The following is a 26,061-nucleotide window of genomic DNA, read 5'->3' on the forward strand; positions in this document are numbered from 1 at the left end:
GAGGAGTGAAGCCAGCTGTATCAGGGGCACTCTCCCCGCTTCCGAGACCTGTTGGATTAGGTCTCGAATGCTCAGGATCCTCTCTTGAGAGAGGAAGACTTGGCCTCTGATTGAGTCGATCTCCGCCCCCAGGTGCAGCAGTCGAGAGGATGGCTGTAGCTGGCTTTTCTCGAAGTTGATGGAAAACCCGTGGTCTTGGAATGCCCTCAGGACTCTTTCCATATCCTTGGTAGCCTGGCTGTGTGACGACGATAGGATCAGAATGTCGTCGAGGTAGCAGAGGAGACGCACTGGGATGGCGTGTAGTGTGGCCGCCACCACCGCTACCAGCTTGGTGAAGGTACGAGGTGCCGACGAGAGGCCAAAGGGCATTGTGCGGTACTGGAAGTGCTGACCTGCAAATTCGAATCTCAGGAAGCGCCGGTGGCCGGGGTGGATCGGTACATGCAGATATGCCTCCCGCAGGTCGACTGACTGGAGGAGGTCTCCTTTCCTTACGCCCGCTAATATTGTCTTGAGGGAGTGCATTTTGAATCTGCGGTACTTTACCGACCGGTTTAGTCGTTTGAGATTCAGAATGGCTCTCCAGCCTCCCGAGCTTTTGGGCACCAGGAAGAGAGTTGAATAGAAGCCTGTACCCTGCTGGTCGTGAGGCACCGGTTCTATGGCTCGTATCTCCAGCAGGTGTGCGATCTCCTGTGCCAGAAGGTCTCTGAGGTCTTTGGACTGTGGGACCGGGCAACGTACAAAGCGACTGGGTGTAGGACCAGAGAATTCGATGGAGAGCCCCGATGAGATGGTGCGCTGAATCCACGAGTCCTCCGTTGATCGGGCCCATTGCTGGTGGAAGCGTTGGAGTCTCCCACCGATGGGGCCCCCGGCCCGGCCGTCACTTCCCCCTTCTGGCGGTTTTGAAACCGGCCCCACGGAAGGACCGTTTGGCTTGCTGGGGTCGGCCGCGGTCTCGGAACTGAGATCTGTCCTGGTGTCTGCTTGCACTCTGGAATTGGGAGCGTTGTGGTGGGGTCCCCCTCGGCCCTGAGCTGGTCCGAAAGGGCTGCTGGTAAGAGTAAGGTGTGTATCTGCGGTCCTGCCGCCGGTACGCTGATGGGAGCACCTTCCTCTTGTCTTTATCTTCGATCAAGACTGGGTCCAAGGCTGCCCCAAACAAGTCTGGGGCTTTGTACGGGGCTGCGGCTAGCTTCCATTTGGCTTTAAGATCTGCCTTCCAGGGGCGAAGCCAGAACAGCCTCCTTGCTGTGATGTTCGAGGCCAGAGATCTAGAAGCGAATTTGGCGGAATTCAGGGATGCATCCGCGGCATATTCGGTGGCGGCTAGGATCTTATTCAAATCCTGATGTAGCCTAGCGTCTTCTGGGGGCAGTTTTTCCTGTAGTTGGCGTAGCCAGATGAGGGTGGCTCTGTTGAAAAAGGAGGTCGCCGTTGCCGTCCTGATTGCCCAGGCCGCTGCTTGATGGGACTTACGGAGGGCCCACTCTGTCCTCTTGTCCTCAGCTTTGAGCCCGTCTGCAGCATCCGTGGACACCATCGATGAGGAAGACAGGGAGGCTACTGGCTGGTCCACCGATGGCAGAGTTAAGAGGTCCTCCAATTCCTGGGCTGAGCAGTAGAGCTTCTTGTCTAGGCTGCTTGGGGTTGTTAGCGAGGCTGGCTGTCCCCAGGGGTTCTGGATCACGTCCGAAAACAGCTGGGGGCAGGGGATGCAGTCCTTCTCCTGCTTGGAAGACTTGAAGAGCGCATCGTGGGGGCCCGTGGTAGCGGGTTTAGGCGCGGACGTCTCGCCAGGTACGCCTAAATTGGTTGTGAGGCGCGCCTTGTGTAGGAGCGATTTGAATAATGCTGGGCGGAAGAGGCCCGTAAAAGCCGGAGCATCTGGCATCAGACCTTCGTCCTCTGATAACTCGAAGGTCTCTGGGCCCTCCTCGGCCTGGTCTGAATCCTCTGACGAGGATGACTGGGCATGCGCCTGTTGGTGCTGGGCCGGTTGCTGTTGGGGCGCCCCCTGGGCTGGTAGTTGGCGGGGGGCCCCTCCTGCAGCCTGCTGCCAGCCTGCGGCCAGGAAGGAAGACATTGCGGCTGAAAACATGGTTTGGAAGTCTAGCTGGCTGGCTGGTAGGGGTCCCTCTGGGGCACGCAGGCCAGCTGCCGTTGGTGTAAATGTAGCTTCCGCCCCACGGTGGCGCCAGTGAGGAGGGTCCGATAGTGGGGCATCTGGCAATGATCGGGATGCTCCTCTGGGCCGTGGCAGCTGCTGGTTGAGGCCAGCTGCCCACGGGGTTGCCGGTGTTAGTGTCAGCTCGGCCAGACTCGTGATGCCAGGGCCCGCCTCCGCACATACCTGAGGAGAGGGACTAGGGGGCTCGGGCCCTTGAAGAGGTGTTGCCGCTCTCTCCTTCTGTGCCTTCTCGCAGAGGCGTTCAAGGGTCTTATGGTGCCTTGCAGCATCCTTGTCGAGGATCGGGGGGGCCTTTTCCCCACGGTCTTTATGATGTGATGACCGTTTCCTTGAATGCTTTTTAGAGGATCTGGACCCCTTGCGAGCTGGGCTTGTTTCAAGCTCTGGGTCCGAGGAGAAAGGAGAGTCTGACAAGCCCAAAGCTGCCATCTGGCTCTCTCCACAATATGGCTTGCTGTGCTTAAAGGGGAAGGCTTCTGTGCTTGCAGCCGGATGGGGCCCGAAGATCCTCAAATTTAAAACAGCAGGCCCGTTGGGGAGGCCCTATGAGAGGTGTGGGCCTCCAACTGCCAATAAGGGCGGAGCTACCCTTATCCGGATGCAGCCAAGATGGCGGATCTGGAAATCCCCTGCAATGGAGGGAGCACGTGGCTTGCAATCCGAGGGCTGGGGAGGCTGCGGTCTCACAGCGGTGGCCCGGGGGTCCTACCGCCTGCCGCGCTCAGCCCGGTGCGGCCCCAAGGGCTCTGGCAGCGAAGAGGAGGAGGGGGGAGGCTGCTTCCCTCACCGCGCTGCTCTCCTCCGATCCACGTGTGAGCTGTGTTGCTTCGGGAGGCTGCGGACTCACAGCGGCGGCCCGAAGGTCCTACCGCCTGCCGCGCTTGTTTAAAGTGCTCCGCGGGGCTCCTGGACGGCGGGGAGGGAGGAGGGAGGGGTAGCTGCCTCACCGCTCTCCGCTCTCTCCCTCGTCGTTCCGTCGGGCGGCTGCTTCAATCGCCGCTCGCGTGGGTGGCTGCCAAGGCTCGCTCTCTCTCCCCCCCACTCTAAAGCGCCGGAGGAGCCTGCGAGGTGAAGCGTGGGCGGCCGGAGCGATCGCGCCGCTCAGCTGTAGAGCCGAACCTCCGCTTGATGCAGGCAGGGAGCCAAAAGAGAAAAAACAAGTAAAAAAGCTACTCAAAAATAAAATAAAAAAACCTAGGAAAGGGAGAAATTAGCTTGAAAGCCTGGAGCTCTAGGAAAACACTTCAGTCTTTGCCAATAACTGAGTGAAGACTGGGGATCATGGGATTGAGGGGTGTGTCAGGGCAACAGGAAAGGGAAATTGAGCTCTCACTCAGTTATTGCCAAAGGCTGAAGAAGTTAACCCATTGATGGATAGTGGGAGCAGCGCACAGGAAAACATCTTTCTTCTTCTGTCCTGGTCACTTTTACAGAGGCACAATTGAGAGCGTTTTAACAAACTGCATCACTGTTTGATTTGGTGGCAGCAGCACCTCAGATAGAAAGTCCATTCAGAGAGTGGTAAAGACAGCTCGCTTCCCATTATTCAGGATACTGCTTATAAGTGCTATGTGCTTAGAGCTTGAAGCATTGTTAGAGACCCCACACACCTAATTTACGGTCTGTTTCTGTTGCTCCCCTGTGGGAGGAGGTTTTGAAGTATCTATAACAGGACTTCTAGATTCTGTAACCATCTGTCTTGAAAACTTGCAGGATTCTCTCGTTTTTTCACCATGTATATGTATACATTCGAACTTGACTGTGATGTTTCTCTGTGTCATATATGTATGGGTATGTGGGTATATGCATAATGGTTATCTTTTGAGAGCTGAATGCAACAAAATTTTGTTTTAATGATTAGTGTACATTTAAAGAGGCAATAAAGTTTTTCTATTCTGTCCTGTCCTGTCCTGTCCTGTCCTGTCCTGTCCTGCTCTGCTGTGCCCTGCCCTGCCCTGTCCTGTCCTATTCCACTTCTTCAGAGCAGTTTCCCACAATGCTGCCCAATCAATTACTGTATCTAGAAAGTGGGGTTTTACCTGTATATAAAAATGGTTTAGTTACAATGAAAGCAAAATACCTTATTGATTAGAAGCAGCCCATATTAAAGAAACAAGAACTTACAAGTTGTCTACTACATAAATTGTACACCTGAGGCTGTTTGATAACCAAATGTATGATCTGGATTCTCAAAAAATCCTTTCTTTTCCAGAACAAAACTTTTCCTTCCTCTAAGCAATTCCCCAAATAATTCTGTTTTCTACCCTCACTATCTCAAAACATCCTTCCTTTCAACAGGATGTAGGCCTGGTGTGATACAGTTCACCAGTCAAGTTATAACTTGTCTTGTAAGCCTTAATTTGTCACTTATCATTATTTAATTTGTGTCAATATTAACTGTTACAGGGACTGCATAGGGGTTAATAGCAACCAATGTCCCATTAATCCCCTGCATATTTTATCCTTAAGATAATGTCTGGTTATGTGGTTGATTCTTTTGGGGGAGGGTATTCTATTAACTTGGTCTTTATCTTTTATAATGCCATGATGGTGATCAAGGCAATTATCTAGGGGAGGAGTAGAAATAACAGCTATTTTGAACCTCAGTTCAAAAGCATCTTCCTAGGATTGTATTTCTTACATTTTTGCAAATGCCTAACAAGTTTGTTACTATTTATAAAAAAGTTATATCAAATCCACAACCTTATCTTTTTACACATTTAATATATTGGTTTAAATAAATTTAGTTATGATTTCCTTAGGTTCTGTAATATTGTATTAGTTTATTATGGGTGCAAACATCTCTACAGTAAATATTAATGTAGTAGTGGCTCATATACTGTCCGATTGTAGGAATGTGAGTGTACTGAAATATAGGTAGTCCTTGACTTATGACCACAATTGAGCCCAACATTTGTTGTTAAGCAAAACAGTTGTTAAGTGAATTTTGTCCCATTATATGACATATTTTAAGTGAATCACTGAAGTTGTTAAGTTAATAACATGGTTGTTGAGTGAATCTGGCTTCTCCAGAGATTTTGCTTATCAGACGGTCACAAAAGGGAATCACATGAACCCGGGATACTGCAACCGTCATAAATATTACCAAGCAACTGAATTTTGGTCATGTGATCATGGGGATTTTGCAACGGCCATAAATGTGAAAAATGGTCATAAATCACTTTTCTCAGTACCTTTTGTAACTTTAAAAGTTTACTAAAAGAACTGTTGTAAATCAAGGACTAACTGTAATTGTTAAGTCTGTGTTGTTGTTGTTTTCTAATCTGGTACCCTCATAATACCAAATGCTTGAGAGTTATAGTCCTAACATAGGAATATGACAGGTAGTAGAAGGGTGGTTCAGGGAGGGGGGCCACTATCACAGAGCAAGTCACTATTAACATCAATTGTTCATATGCTTCTTCTTGACTTTAGGAAGCCTTAATGTAGTCATTTCGGCTGCTTGGTTTTCTTATACACCTCTATCTTCCCTATTGACTGCAATATTGACACTACCCAACTGTAAGGCTGTAATCCACGGTTATGCCATTTCCTCGCCTGTTCATTAGGGTGCTCCATGATTAAAGGTCCTGCAAAAATGTAGCACAGTGAGCTAGTAAAAGGAGAGTTTAGAAAGGTATAACTCAGATCAAAGGTTAAGATCAAATCAAATAAAAGGGAGGGGAGAGTTGTGAGGAATTTTATTCATTTCTGGAGATTGACTTGTAAAATGTACTGTATAAAATTAGAATTCATCTATATTCGTCCCCATGGAAAATGCAAAATATGACTTTCGGTAGTCCTATAGAGAGATAGAAGGTGGAATCTGAATTTCTGTGATATTGATCTCTGCTGTTTCTGAGAAGAAGGCTTCAGCTATGCCTGGAAAATGACCCAGGTTCAGGAAATGTCTAAGGAAATGAATGGTCTAGTGGTTAAGGCACCAGGCTAGAAAGCTAGAGACGGTGAGTCCAAGTCCCATCTTAGCCATGTAAGCCAGCTGTGGGCCAGTCACTCTATCTCAGCCCAATCTCCCTCACAGGGTTGTTGTTGAGGGGGAAAAGATGAGAAGGAAAGTGTGATGGATATGTTCACCACTTTGAGTTATTTATAAAAATTATAAAATTGGGATGTAAATAAATAAATAAATACTTTGAGAGGAAGTGACATAGCAACCATCTCATATTTAAATCATTCTAAGCTATCAGTCTGGAACGTGGAGTTTCTGTTTTTCCATATGGCTACAAAGAAGGCTTCAAAACGGTTTGGCTCTCATTTACATTAACACAGATTTTTCATGTCCATCAACTATACTTAGTAGCCGTCTGTTAGCTCGAGTAATAGAACAAACTTCAAATATATAGAAAGGAAGTGAAATGTGCCAAGCTTTTCTTCACATTTGTATGGAAGGAAAAGAGGGGAGCATTCAAACCTGAAGCTTGTTTCAATTTATTCAAGTCACGCTAAATTGTATGTTGAAACTTCCCAAGAATTGGGTAAGATGGGCCAATGATATGATTAAGTATTCAGGTAGCTTCAAACAACACTCTTGTACTCACAGGAGCTGAATGACCTTTCTGAAGCTACCATAATATGTTTGATCTGTTCTGAAGCTAAGTATGTCTGACCCATCCAGAGTTACTTTAGGGATATGGAATTCATTATTGCATATATGGAAGCACATTCATAATAGTGATTTGTAGAATTACTGTTAAACTATGCAGTTGGGTATATTGGTGCATAAAGAAGGAAGGACAAAATATCCTGTTGCATATTTAATAATTATAGGTATTTGTAATTTTGCTTGGGAAAAAATGACCGGATTGGTTGCCCAAATATGTTCCTACAAATCTGTTTAACTCAAAAATCTTGAAATAGTAATTCCAAAGGACATTTAGCCAATTTTAAAGGCTAATACAGCAGGTAATGGATCAGCCAAAATAAAATCAGAATTAACAAATGGCACTGAAAATATAAATCTGATTGATTAATGCTGCTCCATATTTAGGTGAAATAATGTCACACCACAACTATGTGAGAATTAAAGCATTTGAGGACAATTAAAATAAGAAAGTCCTTCTACTGAGATCAACCAAAGTCTGTTTTCCTGGAAATGCAAATAATGACGAGGAAAGGATGACAAACAGTACTATATTAATTTCAGCTTTTAATGAGAAATGAAATGTAGAAAAAATATGCATTATTAGAGCTTTGGAAAAGGAGCAAAATAAGCGATGGAAAGAGATTTCTCTTAATGGGCAGCAATGCTCAGAAATCCCAAATAGGAAATAGTATCACTAGTGGTAGTAGTTAGATTATAATCATTAATTTCGACTTTTGACAGAAATAAACCTTTGTACACAGGAAAGAAGGGACTTGACTGTTGAATTGTGCTCTGTAATATGAATATGAAGCTAAATTGTGTATTGTCCATGTTGACAAACAGATTACTGTTTAACTTGTCAATGAGGGAACTAGTAAAACTATGGTTGTGAAGGTTTCATTTGTTTATTCAGTTTTGCTCATTATAAGAGAAGAGATGTGATAGTCCATGTTATAGGAAACTGAGCTGAAGTATATAGACTGTCAGAACTTCAAGGTTATTCAGATATGAAATGTCTATGGAAATTCTCAGTCATCCAGGTCATGGTTGTCCCAAAGGTGCTTTTTCAAAAGGCAACTGGACTTTCAGGTTTTTCTTTGAAGATGTTTTGCTTCTCATCCAAGAAGCGAAACGTCTTCAAAAAAAACCAGAAAGTCCAGTTGCCTCTTGAAAAAAAGCATCTTTGGGGCAACCAGTCTGGAAACCCAAACCATGAGTAACAGATTGTAGTAACAGAATCTTGAATGTCTGAAAGTGTTTCCCTCACCTCCCCTGCCTTTACTTCCCATAAAACTAGGGAGGGGACTAGTTTACTTCCCAGAAAACTAGGGACTCCCTTCTGAGTCACTTTTTCCAGCCCTTTCCTTTCTTTGGACTCAGATTTCTCTGACCACATCATTGTCTAGGCTGTGGCTCTTCCTTCTGCCTCCCAAGGTTATTCCCACATCCCATTACAAAGACACATCAAAAATAAAATAAATCTTAGGAGGTTCTCCACTGTGTGAAATATATTAGGCTACTGCCTGCAATTTTTGTCCTTTGATATAGAATTTTCCTCATATTTTGACATTTTTGTTGGCAGTAGCCTTAAGGGGAAAGAATATAAGTTGCATGTGCTGCTCTTAACAATCTCTAGATTCTATTGTTTTAAAATGCCTGTGGGCAAAATGTCTTTTTTTAGGTCAGCATCTGGCAAAATCTGTAAATTCAACTGTTCAGAAATGTCTACAGCTGCAAAGTTATTATATTACCCTGCAATCCAGTTACTTTGGGTGTTTTGCCACTGTCCTATCTGCTCTTCAAAGTTGAGCTAAGGAATCAGATAGACAGACAGACTTATATCCTGCCTTTCCTCCAGTCGTTCAATGAGGACAGTATTCCCTCCTCCAATTTTAATTCACAACAGCCCTGTGGGGTAGCTTCAGCTGATTGCTGTTTGTTAGTCAGTGTCACCCTGTTGGTTTTCATAGCTGAAGATGGGTTTCTCTAGTCCAGCATCTTAACTACTACTTTACACGAGCTGCTTTTCCTAAAAATTGTCTCAAGGCTATAACCCGAGAAGTCAGGTGTTCTGCAATATGCATTCCATTTATGATAGTAAATACTTTTATGAAAGTGTTTTTCAAATTTGACCACCTTAAGATGTATGGACTCCTAGAATCCTCAGCCAGCAAGTCACTTTTTGGAACAGACTCCTACAGGAATTATTTAATTCAATAAAACAAAGTTTTTGTGGCATAGAGGAAAAGTAAAAAAAAACATACACAGACATTAAGAAGAAATACAGCCTTTCTAAGCTATTGTAAAGTGATAACACCGTGCATCACATTTAGCCTCCTGTAGTCATTATCATTGTTGAATAAATGTATTCCCTAATATAGACAGAGTTTTCCTCTCTTGGGCCTGACTGAAGTCTATTGAACAGAATAGGTGTCAGTCAATGGAACTCTCTCATTGGCACAATGGCAGTTCCATATTTCCTCTTCTATGTATCGATTAGTCCTTTGCGAACAGTTTGAAGGCTTTCTTCCAAGTGGTTTGCTAGTCTCGTGTCGTAGGATTCTATTAATAAGCCATTTTTGCCTTTCAGGGTCATCAGTCGAGCACAAGGGCTGAAGTTGGTTGTGGAAACCCTGATGTCCTCCCTGAAACCCATTGGAAACATTGTTGTGATTTGCTGTGCTTTTTTCATCATTTTTGGCATCTTGGGAGTCCAGGTAAGTTCTGGGTAGAGTTTCCTGAGAACTTTACTTTACTCATTCAGTACAGAGGGTTTGAGAATTTCATACACATCAGCCTTTTCTAATATTGATGTCTCTCATGAGAGGTGGAGCCTACAATTGATTTTACAAAATTATAAGATTTGGGCCCTGTGCATGCCTATGGTGAGAGTGACTTATGTTACTCTGCATGATCGTGCAATGGTTCTCATTGATGCCACTTTCTTCCCTTCCCTTTCTCTTCCTTCCCTTCCCTTCTTCTTCATCAGTTTCTTCTCTTTATTTATATACATACATACATACTTACATACATACACACACATCAATGCACAGTTGTAGAGGGCATTGGAATCCTCATTGGTGTCAGCTAGATTTGACATACTAGATCAGGGGTCCTCAAACTTGGCAGCTTTAAGACATGTGGACTTCAACTCCCAGAATTCTCCAGCCAGCATAGCTGGCTGGAGAATTCTGGGAGTTGAAGTCCACAAGTCTTAAAGCTGCCAAGTTTGAAGACCTCTGTACTAGATTAACAAGAAAGATATTGTGCAGGGATTTCAATTTTTTTTTCTATCTACTTTTTTGAAAGTTAAATTCAGAACTCTCCTCCTTTTAGATGAATACATGATCTCTATAGAAAAAAATCCATAGGATTATTAAATATAATAATATGAATGAGCATTCTTTGTAAGCCAATCAAAACGTGGAATGAAAACAACTGAAATTGAAGCTCATTCCACATTTTTTTTATAATGCCAGTGGTTTGTTTTTTAATTGATTGCAAGATTCATAGTAACTTAATAATATGCCCATCTGTTCTCTTCATGTATTATTTATGGAGAAATGTGCTGATACATAATTGGTTATATCTGTTTTATCCTTGTAACTAAACCAGAGCTCATGTTCAGCATTTGTAAGCCTTATATTTAGCCATATTTAGTGCCATTTCTTCCTTCCCAAGTCCTGCTATGCTGCCTCATGGTGGGGATGGAAGCTCCTGGGAGGGATGAGTAAAGACTGCAGAGAATATATACCAAGGGTGTTTGTTTGTATTCCAACTTTATTATTTTTATAAATAACTCAAGGTGGCAAACATATCCAATACACCTTCCTCCTCTTACTTTCCACACAACAGCCACCTTATGAGGTGAATAGGGCTGAGAGACAGTGACTGGCTTAAGATCCCCCGGCTGGCTTTCATGTCATGTACTCCCCCACAGCATCACTCAAGATATCACTCAAGTCACACTAGCTGACCAGTTAAAGCTTGCCTATGAAGGGAAGCAGCAATATGGGAACATGTTGAATGATCACTTTAACAACAATGCCAAAAGGCATTATTTCAAACAGTGCAGGGAAAGGTAAAGCAGTCCTATATTTTACCAAGAAAACAACATAGATAGATCATATAAAATGATTGATAATATAGTGCCAGATGGTATACCCATCAGGTCAGATGATACTCAACTTGTTACTTAGGAAGACTTGAGGGCCCTTTGAAGTAACAATGGTATATATGACACGGCCAGATTATAAAGCCTTCTGGATATTTAATTGCTGATGCAATGGGGAAAAAAATGAGCTGCAAAGAGAAAATTATAGTGGAAACATAGAATGTTTCATAGCATGAACACGGAATAACTCAGCATAGTAAAAGACAAAAAGTTCTACTTATTGACATTTTAGGCATTAGCAGATTGAAGTGTGCTGGCATTGAACATTTCAATCACAAGATCAAACTAATGACAACGTATACAACAACCGACCTTAAAATTGATAATAACATGGACATTTGATTAACTGCCATCAAACTGGTGTCAACTTTTAGTGATCACATAGATTTTCTACAGGAGAATTGGTCCTAAGCCTGGTCCTTCAAGTCTTCTGGTAATATACTATGAAAGCAAAAATTGAACTTTGAAAACACAAGATAGAAGAAAGAATATTAATGCTTTTGAACTCTGGTGTTGGAGAAGACTTTGGAGATAAACAAATGGTTGAACAAGTTAATCTAATGTTCTCAAACAAGGGACAAGTTATCATATTTTGGACACATTATGTAAAGACTCAAATCCCTTGAGAATTTCACAATGGTGGAAGGTGGAAGAATGATCATCAGCAAGAAGGAGGAACTTTATTATAATGGCAAGGGATGTACCATTAGGAAACCAGAAAGGTGAGGATCAGAGGACAGATCACTCTGGAGAAAGTCTACTGCTGTGATCTTAAAGAGTTGGCACAATCTTGATAGCATGTAATCAGTCAATGAATCAATCAGTCCCACTTCCCAAACACAAGAATTGTCTATTGGATATTCTATTCCTTGCTTGGAACTCTTTCCAAATATGTTGATTCCTGGGTTCTGTCTTATCTTCCATTGCTGTAGACTAAACAACAGCAAATTATTGTCATAGACACTATGATAAGAATCTGGTTAGTTCGTTTTGTTTTGAAGGAGTTTGCTGTTTGGTTTGGTTCGAAGGAGTTTAATTAAGAAAGTAGAATTAGTGCCCAACTATGATTAAGCTAGGAGAACTCACTCACTGTTGATGCTTGCTATGCGGCTACCACCCAGTTACTTCTCCTAGGTAAAATAAAATAAAATGCCACCTTATGTGAGATCTGTCACTCTGTGTGCTGATCCCTATTATTTGGACTGCTCACAGGTTTGACATTTATTCTAGAGTTCAGATAAAGAGGTGATATTTTAAAAGCTGGTGAGAATAGTGCCTTGCCATAGGGAAACAAGGCATGACTATGCTAGGACCTGCTGTCACTCGATAAAAAAAAGTGAAGGCATCTCAGCTTAGGCTAATACAGGCCACTCTGTTCCATCTATCATAATAGCTGTCATGCTCTGCCACTTCATGTTTGCCATTGAATATGTGACACAATTAATCCCCTGGGATTTTTATAGTTTTCTCCTAGTTGATAATCACATCTGACATTGTTGAAATCAAGTCTTAAGGGTTGTTTGGCTTGTTTCAACACAAAGTGATGTCGATGCCTTCTCTGCTATCTGTATGAAGAATTTCAGCTGAGGTCTCTGCTCAAGTAGGAGGAGCAGCACTTTTCAAAACTCTCCCTTCTGTGTCACTTTTTCAGATGTGCACTCTTGTCTCTTATTTAACCTAGCAGCCACTACATCGTGTTTATTTAAGTAGGATTAAACTCCAGTTTAAAAAGGAAGCCACTCTCTTTATACATGGCTGCTGTTCAGCTAGCTTGCCTTGCGTCGCTTCTCTCCTGGTAGCAGTCATAACAACAGCTATGCAAATCACAGCTTCATCAGTAATATGGTTGAGGCTTTAATCTCTCCTTTTGGAAGTGGCGCATCAGTTCTTCCCCTTGCTGAAATTTTGGGAGAAAAAAGAATCTTAAGTTCCATTTGTCTGAACAGGTTTTGATAGCTGAACTCATGAATTTAATTTCCACTTTAATCTCCTTGTGGTTCTTAGTGAATTAATGTCTACATTTTTTAAAGGACATACAGTGTGGCTGTCTTAAAGGTTTTATTAAGTGCTTTGTAATATACCATAAATCTAAGGAGAGACAAAATGTAAATATTTTCACTTTAAAAAAAGTAAATTCCAGGATTTTTCTGACAATAGTTGAAATGAAGTCCCCCTAAAAAATTGGGGGAGGGTTGACCTTGAATAGATCATGTTATATTCATTTACTATAGTTTCTATGCCACTCAGTTCCTATTATTTCTGAGCAGTTTACATTAAGCAACAACAAGATTAAAACCATTATAATCTAACAAATATGTTTGCTAACTGTGCCATCTAAGGTTGACAGATAAATCTCCATCGTCCCTAATGATTTCCTGAAGAGCCTCGTCTTTGCACCTTGTTTGGAAGTCCAACAGGGTGGGGATGATCCAAACCCAGATGACTTTTTCTAGCAGTTTCATATTTCCTACTAAAAAGTAGAAGAGGGCTGAGCCCTCTGGGAACCCACTCTGGAGTAGCTGAAAGTTCAACCTGTCCCCCCACTATCACTAAATAAAATAAAACACTTAGGGGGAAAAGGAGGAGACTACTTCAACACAGTATCTCCCATTCCTAGTCGTCTCAGTTGGTCCAGAAGGATAGCATATTTGAAGGCAATGAAAACTACCAAGGGATTCAGAAAAGATCTAGCCACATGCTCCATCCCAGTCCTGCTGAAGATCATCCAACAGGGCGAACATTCTGATTTCCATCCCAGAGTCAGGCATGAATCCTGATTAACAAAGGTCTAAATAATCTATAGCTTTATGCTGACCACCTTTCAAAACCTTCCCTATAGTGTACTGTCTAAAAATATAAAGTTAGAGCCAGGGAATAGTTGTATAAAATAGCTGGGTCAGGACATATTCTTAAGAAGAAGGCACACCATTGCCTCTTTCAAGTTGAGAGATAAATGCTTCTCCCTCAAGAATGTGCACACCACCATCTATAAACCTAGTCTCTTATTACTTCCCTGGTGGCCTTCACAGCTATACTAATAAGTCCATTGACATACAGTTTCTACCATTCTTACAGACCAAAGAAGAGATAATAAGCTTTTTAGCTGCTACTGATCATGAAAGCTATGTTTTAGCACCAGTTTTTAAGACAGTACCAATTGCTAAGAGGCAAGGGCAGGAGACTGCTAGTGCCCTCATGTCCTGCTTGGCAGCTCCCAGGGTAGATAGTTGACCACTGGAAAAATATAATCATTAAAAAGGGGGAGGGGTACCAAAGTCTTTAAGAACCATCTTACCCACTGCCTCTAGCCAACTATGGATTGTCTTTATTTATTTTATTTTATTTTATTATCATATTTATATACCGCCCTACTCCCAGGGGACTCAGGGCGGTGAACAGCCAAGATAGAAATACAAATAACCTACAAAAGTTAAAAGCTATTAAAAATAGATTAAATAATTTGGGCTCAAAAACAAATTTAAAAACATCCAATTCATGTAAAACATTTAAAACCCAATTTAAAAGGGAGAGTTAGGCCAGACCAGCCTATTGGAATAAAAATGTTTTTAGGGCGCAGCGGAAAGTGCGTAAATCTTGGATCCTCCATATCTCCGGGGGGAGCTCGTTCCAGATAGCAGGTGCCCCCACAGAGAAGGCTTTCCCCCTGGGGGCCGCCAGTGAAGGCTTTCCCCCTGGGGGCCACCAGGGTGGCCGATGGCACCCTGAGGAGTCCCTCTCTATGGGAGCGAACTGGTGGGTGAGAGGCTATTGGTGGCAGAAGGCGGTCTCGTAAGTACCCTGGTCCTGAGCCATGGAGCGCTCTAAAGGTGGTAACCAAAACCTTGAAGCGCACCCAGAAGACCACTGGGAGCCAGTGCAGCTCGCGCAGGAGGGGGGTCACATGGGAGCGCCACGTCGCTCCCATCACCAGTACCAGTCTTTATGCTTATTTGTGTTAAAGTATCCATTAAGGCTGAACTGCAAATTTCACCTGGAACATAAATTAGCATAGAGCGGTGATGGCGAACCTATTGCACAAGTGCCAGAGGTGGCATGCAGCGCCCTCTCTGTGGGCACATGAGCCGTAGCCCCAGTTCAGCTCTGCTGCACATGCCCACGCGCCTCCCACCAGCCAGCTAATCTTCGGGTCTCTACTGTGCATATATGGGGGGCTTGGGAGGGTGTATGCATAGGGAAGAGGGCATTCAGGGTGGCGTGCACACATGCACAGGGGGCAGGGTACATACAGGAGGCACATGCACAATCATGGGGGCAGGGCACATGTGCAGGGCCTGCATGTGCGTTGCAGTTTGGGGGTTTAGGCGCATGCGCTTTGGGCACTCAGTCCAGAAAAGGTTAGCCATCACTGGCATAGAGGGTAATTCCAAGGCAAGATATGGGATAAATACTTGTAATAAGTAAGATGAAAGTATATGTATTCTAGCATTGTGTCGCACTCAGATGGTTATTTAACAGAATGCCAAAGCTCTATTGGCAAAGGGATAATATTCTTGAAAAACTTTACAGAATACCAATCTTTGCATTGATTGGAGTTTTCAGATAATGCCTGGTTTTCAAATATATTTGTCGTATTTCAATCTGAAAACCTCACCCTACAAGAGCATTGTACAACTTGTTTTGTAAAGCCATGCAGACTGTGCAAGAGCTAAGATTCGGTCATTTTTAAGGGGATTCCAAGCTGAGAAAGGTTCAGCCATGACCTCTTTACTGAAAAATTTGCTTTGTTCATTTATTGTAAGTATTTTAATGCTACCTTTTAGTGAAATAGGATGGGCTCATACTAAATCATTACTATGTTTTTGAAAACCAGCAAAGTATAGAATGTATAATGCTGTAATTATACAGCAAAACCTGTATAAATCAAGAATAGCAGCAGCTTAAAAACAGCAATGCTACAGTATTCCTTCCATAAAATTGGATGGCTAAAAGCTTTGGGCTAATGCCAAAAGCTCAAGTGAGATGCAGACGGGCCTCTCTGTAGGAAGAGCTTAAAAATCAGACATTTGCAAATGGTACACTGTGGAAGTCTACAGAAAAAGACCTCCCCGTATTATTTCAGTGACCGAGTATTCTCTCCTTTTTCACAGTTGTTCAAGGGGAAGTTTTTTGTCTGCCAAGGGGAAGACACAAGGAACATTACCAACAGGTCAGACTGTGCAGAAGCCAACTATAAATGGATCCGGCACAAGTATAATTTTGATAATCTTGGCCAGGTACTGATGGAACGATAATCTGCTGCAGTGCTCCCTTATTTGCTTTGATTCAAAGCAGATGTGAAATAACCTTGTATATATTGCAGCCACCATAGCAAATCATCTACAGCACTTCCTAGTCGTACTGTCTACATTTAAAGATCCTCACTTGGTATACATTCCTATCACAATTAAGACCAGCCCACACTCTTTAGACATTTAATGACTGTACAATAGTGTAATCAAACTCATAACTAGCATGAAGAAAACTTAAGACTCAGGAGACTGAAACCATGAACCCCGCACATCTACTCTCTCAGTCCCATCTTGACTATTGCAATGCGCTCTACATGGGGCTGCTCTTGAAAAGCATCCAGAAGCACCAATTGGTTCAAAATGCAGTGACCCACATGGTTTTGTGTAGGCTCAGGTGTGCACATGTGTCAGCTCTCCTGTGGGAGCTACATTGGCTGCTGATTTGCTTCCGGGTTCAATTCAAGAAGTTGGTTGTCACCTTTAAAGCCCTTCATGGCTTGGGACCATAGAATTCCTCAGCCAGCAAAGGGAGTTGAAGTCCAAAGCTGGCTGAGGAATTCTGGGAGTTGACGTCCACAAGTCTTAAAGTTGCCAAGGTTGGAGACCCCTGATCTAAGGGACCATCTCTTCCTGGTTATATCCACCCAACCCACTAGAGTGGGGAGGCAAGGCATGTTGCAGGTCCCATCTCCTAAGGAGGTACAACTGACAGGACCCAGAAGAAGGGTGTTCTCTGTGGTAGCTCCCTCCCTTTGGAATAATATCCCTGCAGAGATTAGACTGTTCTGTCCGTCCCGTCCCATTCCCCCCCCCGACATACTTTCATAAGGCCCTGAAGGCCTGGTTTTGGCAATGGCCTGAAGAACTCAGCATGGGATGGAGCCCATCAAGTGGCTTGATTGATTGTGTATTGTCACCAGGGAGTTTTTTATTCTTTTATATTGGGTTTTTATTCTTTGTAAGCCACCCAGAGTCACTGAAAATCACTGGTGGCCATAGAAATCTTCTAAATAAATAAATTTACTATTACCCCAGGAAATCATATTTCAGCAGTATGATAAAGGTTAAGTAAAAATGGATGGAGGTTAAAAGTAAGGTTGTTCCTGTTAGTTGGAATAACCCTTCTTGTGAATACTTGATACCATTTTTCCTGGTAAGAAGCTTTGGCTTATTATTATCAACTAGGTTGAAAAACAAAAAAAGTACAAATTCAAACATGAGTCAAGAGGCAGGTAGAATACGATATATATTATATTATCTTCCCTCTAAGTTAAAATGCTTTGTTTCCTTTTGTTTTTCTAGGCTTTAATGTCTTTATTTGTTCTGGCATCTAAAGACGGGTGGGTGGACATAATGTACGATGGATTGGATGCTGTAGGAGTAGACCAACAGGTAGGTGTTTTGGTACAACATTGCCAGAAGCCCAAGGAATAGGTGTATTTGCTTTGGAGATTACTCTTTCAAATATTGTGAAATACAAATATTTAGAGTTCCTAAATTTATCATGGACAGTGTTAAATTCTAATCCTGATAGAGTGTAATGGCTTCTCCCTTTATGTTATAGCCAGTCATGAACTATAACCCTTGGATGCTCCTCTACTTTATCTCCTTCCTGCTGATCGTTGCCTTCTTTGTGCTCAACATGTTTGTGGGGGTCGTGGTGGAGAATTTCCATAAATGTCGTCAGCATCAGGAAGAAGAAGAAGCCAAGAGACGGGAAGAGAAGAGGCTCAAACGCCTGGAGAAAAAGAGAAGGAGTAAGGAGAAACAGATGGCTGGTCGGTAGTCTTTCCTCATCTTTCTGAGTCCTGCTTGACCTTTGACAGTCTCCCCTATTCCCTGCCTAGCATTTTAAAGCTAGATCCCCCTCATAAGCATGTCCAGCTACAAAATTTGCATGAAGAAATATAGCGCTGGTACAGGCTAAGCAAAAACCAATAGAAATACATCAACGGCTGCATGATTTGCAATTATTTTAATATGCTGGGCAGTTTAAAACGCACTACAGTAATTTAAATATAATTTTTCCATTGCATAAAAGCATAGCTTTATCCAAATAGTGCTGAATGCAAAGACCAACAGTTCCAGAATGGGCCAATTATTTTAGGCGCATTCTGCACTGTTGCTGATAGTTACTTTCACTATTTGGTTTATTACAGACTTGTAATGTCAAAATGAAATCACTTTTGCTATTTTTTTTGGCTAATATGGACTGACAAAATATAGAATTTTCAAGGATGTAATAATAAAGCCATTTTGTATTAGAATTGCTTGGAAATATAATGCATTTACTTGAGAAATACAGATTCTTTTTCTTTTAAAAAAAATGTCAAAATAAGAAATTAACCAAATGAAATTAACCAATTTGGAGTAAATCTGCTGAAACCCAAACTTATTAAGCTATTTACTGTAGAATAAAGCTTAGAACTTTTGATGACCGCATTAGACTTGTGAAATCTGAGAAACTTCACATGTTGTCTTTCTTACTTCAGTTTTTATTTAATTGGAAAAGCAGGAGGTAATGATCAGGTCAGAGGTCACAGGTCAGAGGAACTCTCCTTCATTTTGCATGTTTTCTATTGTTCCTGGCGTCTATTGTCATGTTACCATTCCATGTGTCCATTCATGGTGTTTCATGTTACAGTCATCTTAATATGTTCTGAAACTTTTTTCTCATTTATACTTTTATTAAATCCTTTTTAGAGAAGCATCAATATATCTATGGGAATTTCTCTTTGGTTTTAATACAATTGTTTAACCTCCTATTGCTTTGCTTTCTATCTGCTTGTTTCAATACTAATTAATAAGACCATAAACAAATTAATCACATCTAATCCTTCTTTATCGTATGATAAAGCCGTTTCTAAACCTTGAATTTTAACTCTCTTTATTCAAATATAAGGATTCCAGACTGAACGTTCAAAGCTAAGTCATACCAGCACTCTGGTTCCTTATGTTGAGTTTTATGAAACTTCATGTCTTAAAAGAAGAGAGATCTGTTATACACTAAGATGCTATGAGGTGCTCCAGATATCTTTTCACAACTAACAGGACACAAGTATGTTGACCTATGTATCAAGAAATGTATATACCTAACCTAAGGGTTATCAATTTCTTTAATATTAAAGCCATACATTGACTTCCTCTGCTAAAATCCTTGGGATTCGGGTTTAGAATGCATGTATTATGCAAAAGTGAAAAAACTAGTTGCAGACTGTCTTAATCAGGGGTGATATCCTGCAGGTTCTGACAGGTTCTGGAGAACAGGTAGCGGAATTTTTGAGCAGTTCGGAGAACTGGCAAATGCCACCTCTGGCTGGCCCCAGGGTGGGATGGGAATGGAGATTTTACAATATCCTTCCCCCAGGAGTGGGGAGGGAATGGGGATTTTGCAGTATCCTTCCCCTGAAGTGGGGTGAGAATGGAGATTTTGCAGTATCTTTTCCCTGCGATGCCCACCAAGCCATGCCCACCAAGCCACACCACGCCCACCAAACCATGCCCACAGAACCAGTAGTAAAAAAATTTGGATTTTACCACTGGTCTTAATCATATATCATGTCAGTAAAAAAAACAACTCAAAACTGGGTTTCTGCTTTCATAATTCTGCACATCTTAATTTCTATTTACATTATAAATATGGTACAGAGCATAATATACACCAAATCTTTGGATTTTTTTAAAAAAATTATTATTTTATTTATTTATTGCATAAAGAAAACATAATCTTCTTCCTTATGTTATCCAACTCTACCAGCAATCACTTTGTTTTCCCAGAGGCAAGTTTTTGCTATTTTTTTTAATGGGCCATTTTAAGAATTGTTAAATTTTCTGCGGGGGGGGGGGGGGAATCCTGTGAGGAATAAAAGTTCTGAATACTTTTGAAATATTCCACAGAATTGTTCCTCTGGCAGGTTTTGGCATAAAAAAAGCTGTATCTGGCATGCCATTTTATTCTGCATTGTTAAAGACCTACTTTTTCCTCCGCCCTTATAATCTGCCTTTAGTTTCTCAGTGAATCCTTATTTAAAATTCGATATATTGCCCCACTGTACAATGTAGCTTACCTTAGCTTCCCTTACCTCTGTGCAATCTCGGCAACTTTAAAACGTATGGACTTCAACTCCCAGAATTCCCCAGCCAGCATTTGTCTGCTTTAACTTTAGTTGCCTTCTTGAGTTGAAGTCAACACATCTTCAAGCCGCCCAGGTTGAGAAACACTGCCTTGCCTTACCTGCCTTTTTTTTCTGCCAGAAAAGTCATTTTCCTGTTAATTGCTTATTGTGTAACCTTCCTCTAAATTGCTTTGGCCTGCCTAAGCTCAGGCCTCCAACCATGCTCTTTTTCCTCAGAAGACAGAAATATAAAAAATGTAATGTTTCCAGTCATCTGACGTTGCATGAGTGGTATAACCTTGCTGTTCCCCTGAAAACCCAGAGTTAAAGTTTCAGGAATTACATGGAAGTATCTAAGGACAAAAATAGAAACAGTCCAGAAATAACTTTTATAAATCATAATAATTAACTCTAGGGTGTTAGCCCACATTGAAAAATGCAACTAGAGCTAAAGCAGACAAATGAATTACAGATTTAAGAATGATTACTCCATTATTGAGAGAATTATTTACAGTTCTTATTTTTATAATACTATAATAATATCTGCAGTCTCATATTATCAGTAATATTAAGTTATAGTTTATAGTTAGTTTAGTTTATTTGATTTGTATACCGCCCTACTCCCGAAGGACTCAGGGCGGTGAACAGCCAAGCAATAAAATATATAAATACACAAAATTTAAAAACCAGATAAAATCAAATTAAATCATTTTGGCCCAGACAGATTAAAACACCCCAATAATTTAAAAACAGATTAAAATTTACATATTAAAAGAGGGAGGAGATTAGGCCAAGCCCGCTTGATGGAATAAAAAGGTCTTCACAGCGCGGCGGAAGGTGTGCAGATCCGGGATCCTCCGTATCTCTGGGAGGAGCTCATTCCAGATGGTAGGTGCCCCCACAGAGAAGGCTCTCCCCCTAGGGGCCGCCAGCCGACACTGTTTGGCTGACGGCACCCGGAGGAGTCCCTCTCTATGAGAGCATACTGGCCAGTGGGAGGCTATTGGTGGTAGTAGGCGGTCCCGTAGATAACCAGGTCCTAAGCCATGGAGCGCTTTAAAGGTGGTAACCAAAACCTTGAAGCGCACCCAGAAGACCACCGGGAGCCAGTGCAGCTCGCGCAGGAGAGGTGTCACATGGGAGCGCCATGACGCTCCCATTACCACCCGCGCGGCCGCACTCTGCGCCAGTTCGAGCCTCTGGGTGCTCCTCAAGGGGAGCCCCATGTAGAGAGCATTACAATAGTCCAGGCGGGAGGTGAAGAGGGCATGAGTGACCGTGCATAACGAGTCCCGATCCAGAAAGGGACGCAACTGGCGAATCAGGCAAACCTGATAAAAAATCCTCCCGGTCATGGCCGTCAGGTGCTCTTCTAAAGACAGCCGTGAATCCAGGAGGACGCCCAAGTTGCGAGCCCTCTCCGTGGGGGCCAATGATTCGCTCCCAATAGTCAGTGATGGCGTCAACTGACTATATCGGGATGTCGGAAACCACAGCCACTCAGTCTTGGATGGGTTGAGCCTGAACCTGTTCCTCCCCATCCAGATCCGTATGGCCTCCAGGCACCGGGACATCACTTCAAGGGGATCGTTGGGGTGATCCGGGGTGGAGATGTACAGCTGGGTTTCGTCAGCGTACTGATGGTACTCCACCCCGAAACCACGGATGATCTCGCCCAGCAGCTTCACATAAATGTTGAACAGGAGAGGCGAGAGGACCGACCCCTGCGGCACCCCACATATGAGGGGCCTCGGGGTCGACCTCTGTCCCCCTGTCAACACAGACTGCGACAGTAGTTCTACTTATAGACTTAATAATACAGGACATTAAATGATCTAACTACATATTATTGTAAATAAACTCTTGATAAGCTAAATTGGAAGAATAAAGCTATACTTAAAGGTAATAAATATAATGGTGGGTTCATATATAATGGTTAGTTACAACATGGTTTGTTACCTTTTGCCTCAACATGATTTGCTACCCCACTTATTATGAGTGATATGCTGTATGCAAACTAGGTCATTATAGGTTAAGAATCATAGTTTTTGAAAAATCTTGGTTTACTGTTCACATAGTATTAATGTGTGAACAGAATCAATATTACATAGTTCAATTTAATCAGTAAAGGAATTTAGTATAAACTGTAACAAAACTAGTCCCCATTTGTAAACCTAACAATTATGATTCTCATTAATGAGTCTCATTAGAAAAAGCTATAACAAATGTGGTGAACATATAATTGCTTTTCCCCCAACACAGCCTTATTGAAAGCTTTTTGAATCATATGGCTTTTCATTATCCATTAATGTTTTTTAAAAAAAATAATTTCACATCAAGAGGAATAATTCATTTTAAGGAAAACTCTTTCACAATCTAATGGCATTTTGCAAAAAAACCAGAATGGTAATGTACCTTACATTTTAACATCATACAAAAATCAGCGAGGCACATTTTCTTCTTTCTTAATAAAGCCATAGACTCCTTTTATGAACAGCAAAATAGACACTGTCCAAATCATGGCTTACTTTAAGAATGACCATCATTTAATAGTCGAGGGTTACATAACCTTTTACAGGGGCCAAAGGTTCCAAATTTGCAAAGCTCACATCACATACATATGTGTCACATGGGGATATTTCAGTTTACATTAGCTGTGACATACCTATTATACTGTATAGCTTACTCATCTTTTTCATGTGCTGCCCACTTCTGTATGGGAAGTTTTCAGCTTTCTTGGTCAGAAAAGGCTCTGAGGGATCCCAGCAAGGAACTTAAGGGCCACACATGGTTTACCCTAATGTAGTTCTTTTGGGTATCTAGCCAGTAATTCTGTAGGGAACTTCCATATAAACACTACCAAATAAAATGCTGCTCCTATTTATGTAAACCTCTTCTACTCTGATTTACAGATTCCTAAAAAATTCTATTAGTTTGTGAAAGATTTTTTCCCCTAACAGTAGTTGCTAACCATTATCTCACAGCGGAGAAAATTATTTTTGTCCTATGCCACATATTATTAATTCCAAGGCTCATAATCATGCAAAGATAAAGGTATTCTGTGTTTCCACAGCTTGTATTACTGGAATGAAAGCACCTCATATGAACACCCAATTAAAAAGATATACCATCCCCAAGTATCACTCAAAGTAGACAAATTTCTTTATGTTCATAATCCTATTTTTCCATCCATAACTTTATCTGGTCTCTTTTCTGAATTTGTTTGCAATGAAGGGTGCATAAAATTTGCATATGTAAAAGTTTCACATGCATTATTGTACATATCTTAATGCACAAAATATTTGGAAATAATGATCTTTAATATAATGATTTTAGGTGCACACCTTTTCCTAATATCTGGATTTTTGCACAGATCTCTCTTGCTTTCTCTCTTGAGTTGTAAAGTGCTTCACAAAATTTGGAAAAATTACGTATACTGATGTATAATTTTCCAGTAATTTGGATGTAGATTCAGGAACCGGATAAAAATTTGCATTCTGCTAACTGATAGAAAGAGGGAATATCTGCTTCAGAAAAGTAAAAAAAATCTTCAAGTTGCATTACTCTAAATAATTTCTAAAGCCCTATTTTTATCCTTAATATCTAACAGAATTAATATGATTAATTCATACACACTCACAAAAGCAATCTTGAAGATTTTAATCTGAGTAGCAAGGTAGCCAGTAGTAATGAGGTTGCAGTGATGTGGGGGAAGGAATGGAGAAAGAGAAGGATGCATCCTGACCATCTAGTATAGGCCTCCTGAGGTGGGCATCTTCCAGAAGGGTTGGCACAGACTGAATGAGGCCAACTAAGGCACCATATAAAGGATAATCCATAATATGTTCAGTTTATAAACTGTGGTGGGTCATTGAACAGAAAAAAAATATCTTGCTGTTTCCATGAGGTAGAATTGTGTTCCTCATTTGCACAATGCTTTCTTCTAAACTGTACTAGATATCTCATAGGAAGTGCCTTAGCCATTGGGATCTTGGTTTGCTTTGCCATAATAGTGCTGAAAGCTGGAAGTGGGATGAAGGGTTTGCCTCCTGTCCTCTCAGGTGATTTAATGACCTTTCGTTCTTCTAGATCTAATGCTGGATGATGTATTAATGGACAGCTCAGCCAGTGCAGTGCCAGGTACTGGGATGTCCTTGCCGTCTTTGTCTCACGTGACTTTTCGTGCTGTGTGACTTAGCGGCTGGCCATGGGTTCTTTGAGCCATCTCGCTAGACTGTGTGTAGTGGAAGGTCTTTCTTTGCTCACTCTCTACTCTGCATGCTTTGTTTTGGTGTAAACATCTGCAGGCTTGACCTATCACTGACACAATTAATTTGGGATATTTATATGTTGTCTTGGTATTCAAATAATTTTATTTCTCATCGTAAACATTGTCCTCTTTTGCTGCTTTCAGAAAGAGATTTTTGGATGATGTCTGGGTCATCTACTTTAGAGCTATTCTATATGTGCCACTCAGCCTTCTAATGTTCTACCTTTAAACAGCTTGGCCCTTTATACAAAAACTATGGATCCGACAGGCTCTCCTAAATAATTATTGTTTATAGCTTGCAGTATCCATGCTTTTCTTCCAGGTTCTCTGCATGTTCCTCTTTTTTTCTGCTGGACTTTGGAGAGAAGCAGAGAGAGAAAAAGAAAAAGAAACACAGTTCTCATCTCCCCCTCTTGCCAAAATTTAAGGAAATTTAAATGATTCCTTCTCCTAAAGAATCTAGAAGAGAATCCCATTGCCCATAAGAAAGGCTATCACCAGACTAACCACTGAAGACTCCCTTTTCGCATTTCTGAACCCTGTGGTCTTTCACATTAGAAGAAAACAGTTTATATTTGCTTAAATTCTTCTAGCATAGCAATAGAATAAATCCAGCATGGAAGGAGTTAATGTAATTTCTCTACTTCTAATTGCATCAGGCCTAATTGCCTTTTCCTATAGATACCTTGGGTATACCTTATATTCAGATTAGCTTAAATTTGATTTACCTTGTGACCATCAGTCCTCTTCATTATCTCTGAGGCTACAAGGATCATATCTGTACGTGGAATATGTGTAAGGCATGGGAAGAAAGACTGTGCGGAAGCTGGATGGTATTACCAAAGCCACATGTATCATAGTTATAATAAAAAGCTTCATACTCTTATTGCATAATATGACATCTTATATAGAGGAAGGATCCATAGACTGTTTGCTGATTAATTTCTCAATTCCAGTCCATGTACTGAAATAAAGATGGGTAGTCGGACTACAATCTGGATGTCTAAGCAGGGATGCTAACTGGGGTGGCCATACTTATGAGGTAAATTTCTTCCCTCTGGCAATGGAGGGAGGGAACAACTGGAGCCCTGCCCTGCCTTTAGCCCCAGTTGTCTCCTACCCAACACATTTGGAGAAGGAATTCAGACAGAGAGAGTGTAAAATGATCCCATTGGATAGCAATGGAAGGAGGGTGATGCTGGACCGGTTGCAGTCTCCACACTTTAGAAAGTAAGTTCTGTTAAATCTCCCTGGGCACCAACTCCTAAACTGGGTGGGTTCTTAAAGCCAAAGCCCATCTCTTAATCATGACAAAACAGCTTGCTCTGTAATATAGTTTGAAATTTAGAAGAGAAAGAAACCTCTATCTTTTGAATCCTGTAATTTTTTTAAATTTAATATTTTTCCCCACTCCATATAAATTTACTAACAATTTCTTGCCATTTTTGTTGCA

At 41.7% G+C, this 26,061-nt stretch overlaps 1 protein-coding gene across 1 annotated transcript in view; it reads left to right on the forward strand.

Annotated features, from left to right (window-relative positions):
• CACNA1G (calcium voltage-gated channel subunit alpha1 G) overlaps positions 1–26,061 on the forward strand; it is a 407,319-nt gene that overhangs the window by 330,157 nt on the left and 51,101 nt on the right. Inside the window, exons 22-26 of the mRNA XM_070934658.1 lie at positions 9,391–9,517; positions 16,083–16,208; positions 17,526–17,615; positions 17,788–18,001; positions 24,428–24,478. Coding sequence (XP_070790759.1) covers positions 9,391–9,517; positions 16,083–16,208; positions 17,526–17,615; positions 17,788–18,001; positions 24,428–24,478 — 608 coding nt within the window. The remainder of the gene's footprint in view (positions 1–9,390; positions 9,518–16,082; positions 16,209–17,525; positions 17,616–17,787; positions 18,002–24,427; positions 24,479–26,061) is intronic.

The sequence above is a fragment of the Pituophis catenifer genome, unplaced genomic scaffold (assembly GCF_029215685.1).
Source record: "Pituophis catenifer annectens isolate HBS135680 unplaced genomic scaffold, rPitCat1.0.hap2 SCAF_2, whole genome shotgun sequence".
Taxonomy (NCBI): Eukaryota; Metazoa; Chordata; class Lepidosauria; order Squamata; family Colubridae; genus Pituophis; species Pituophis catenifer.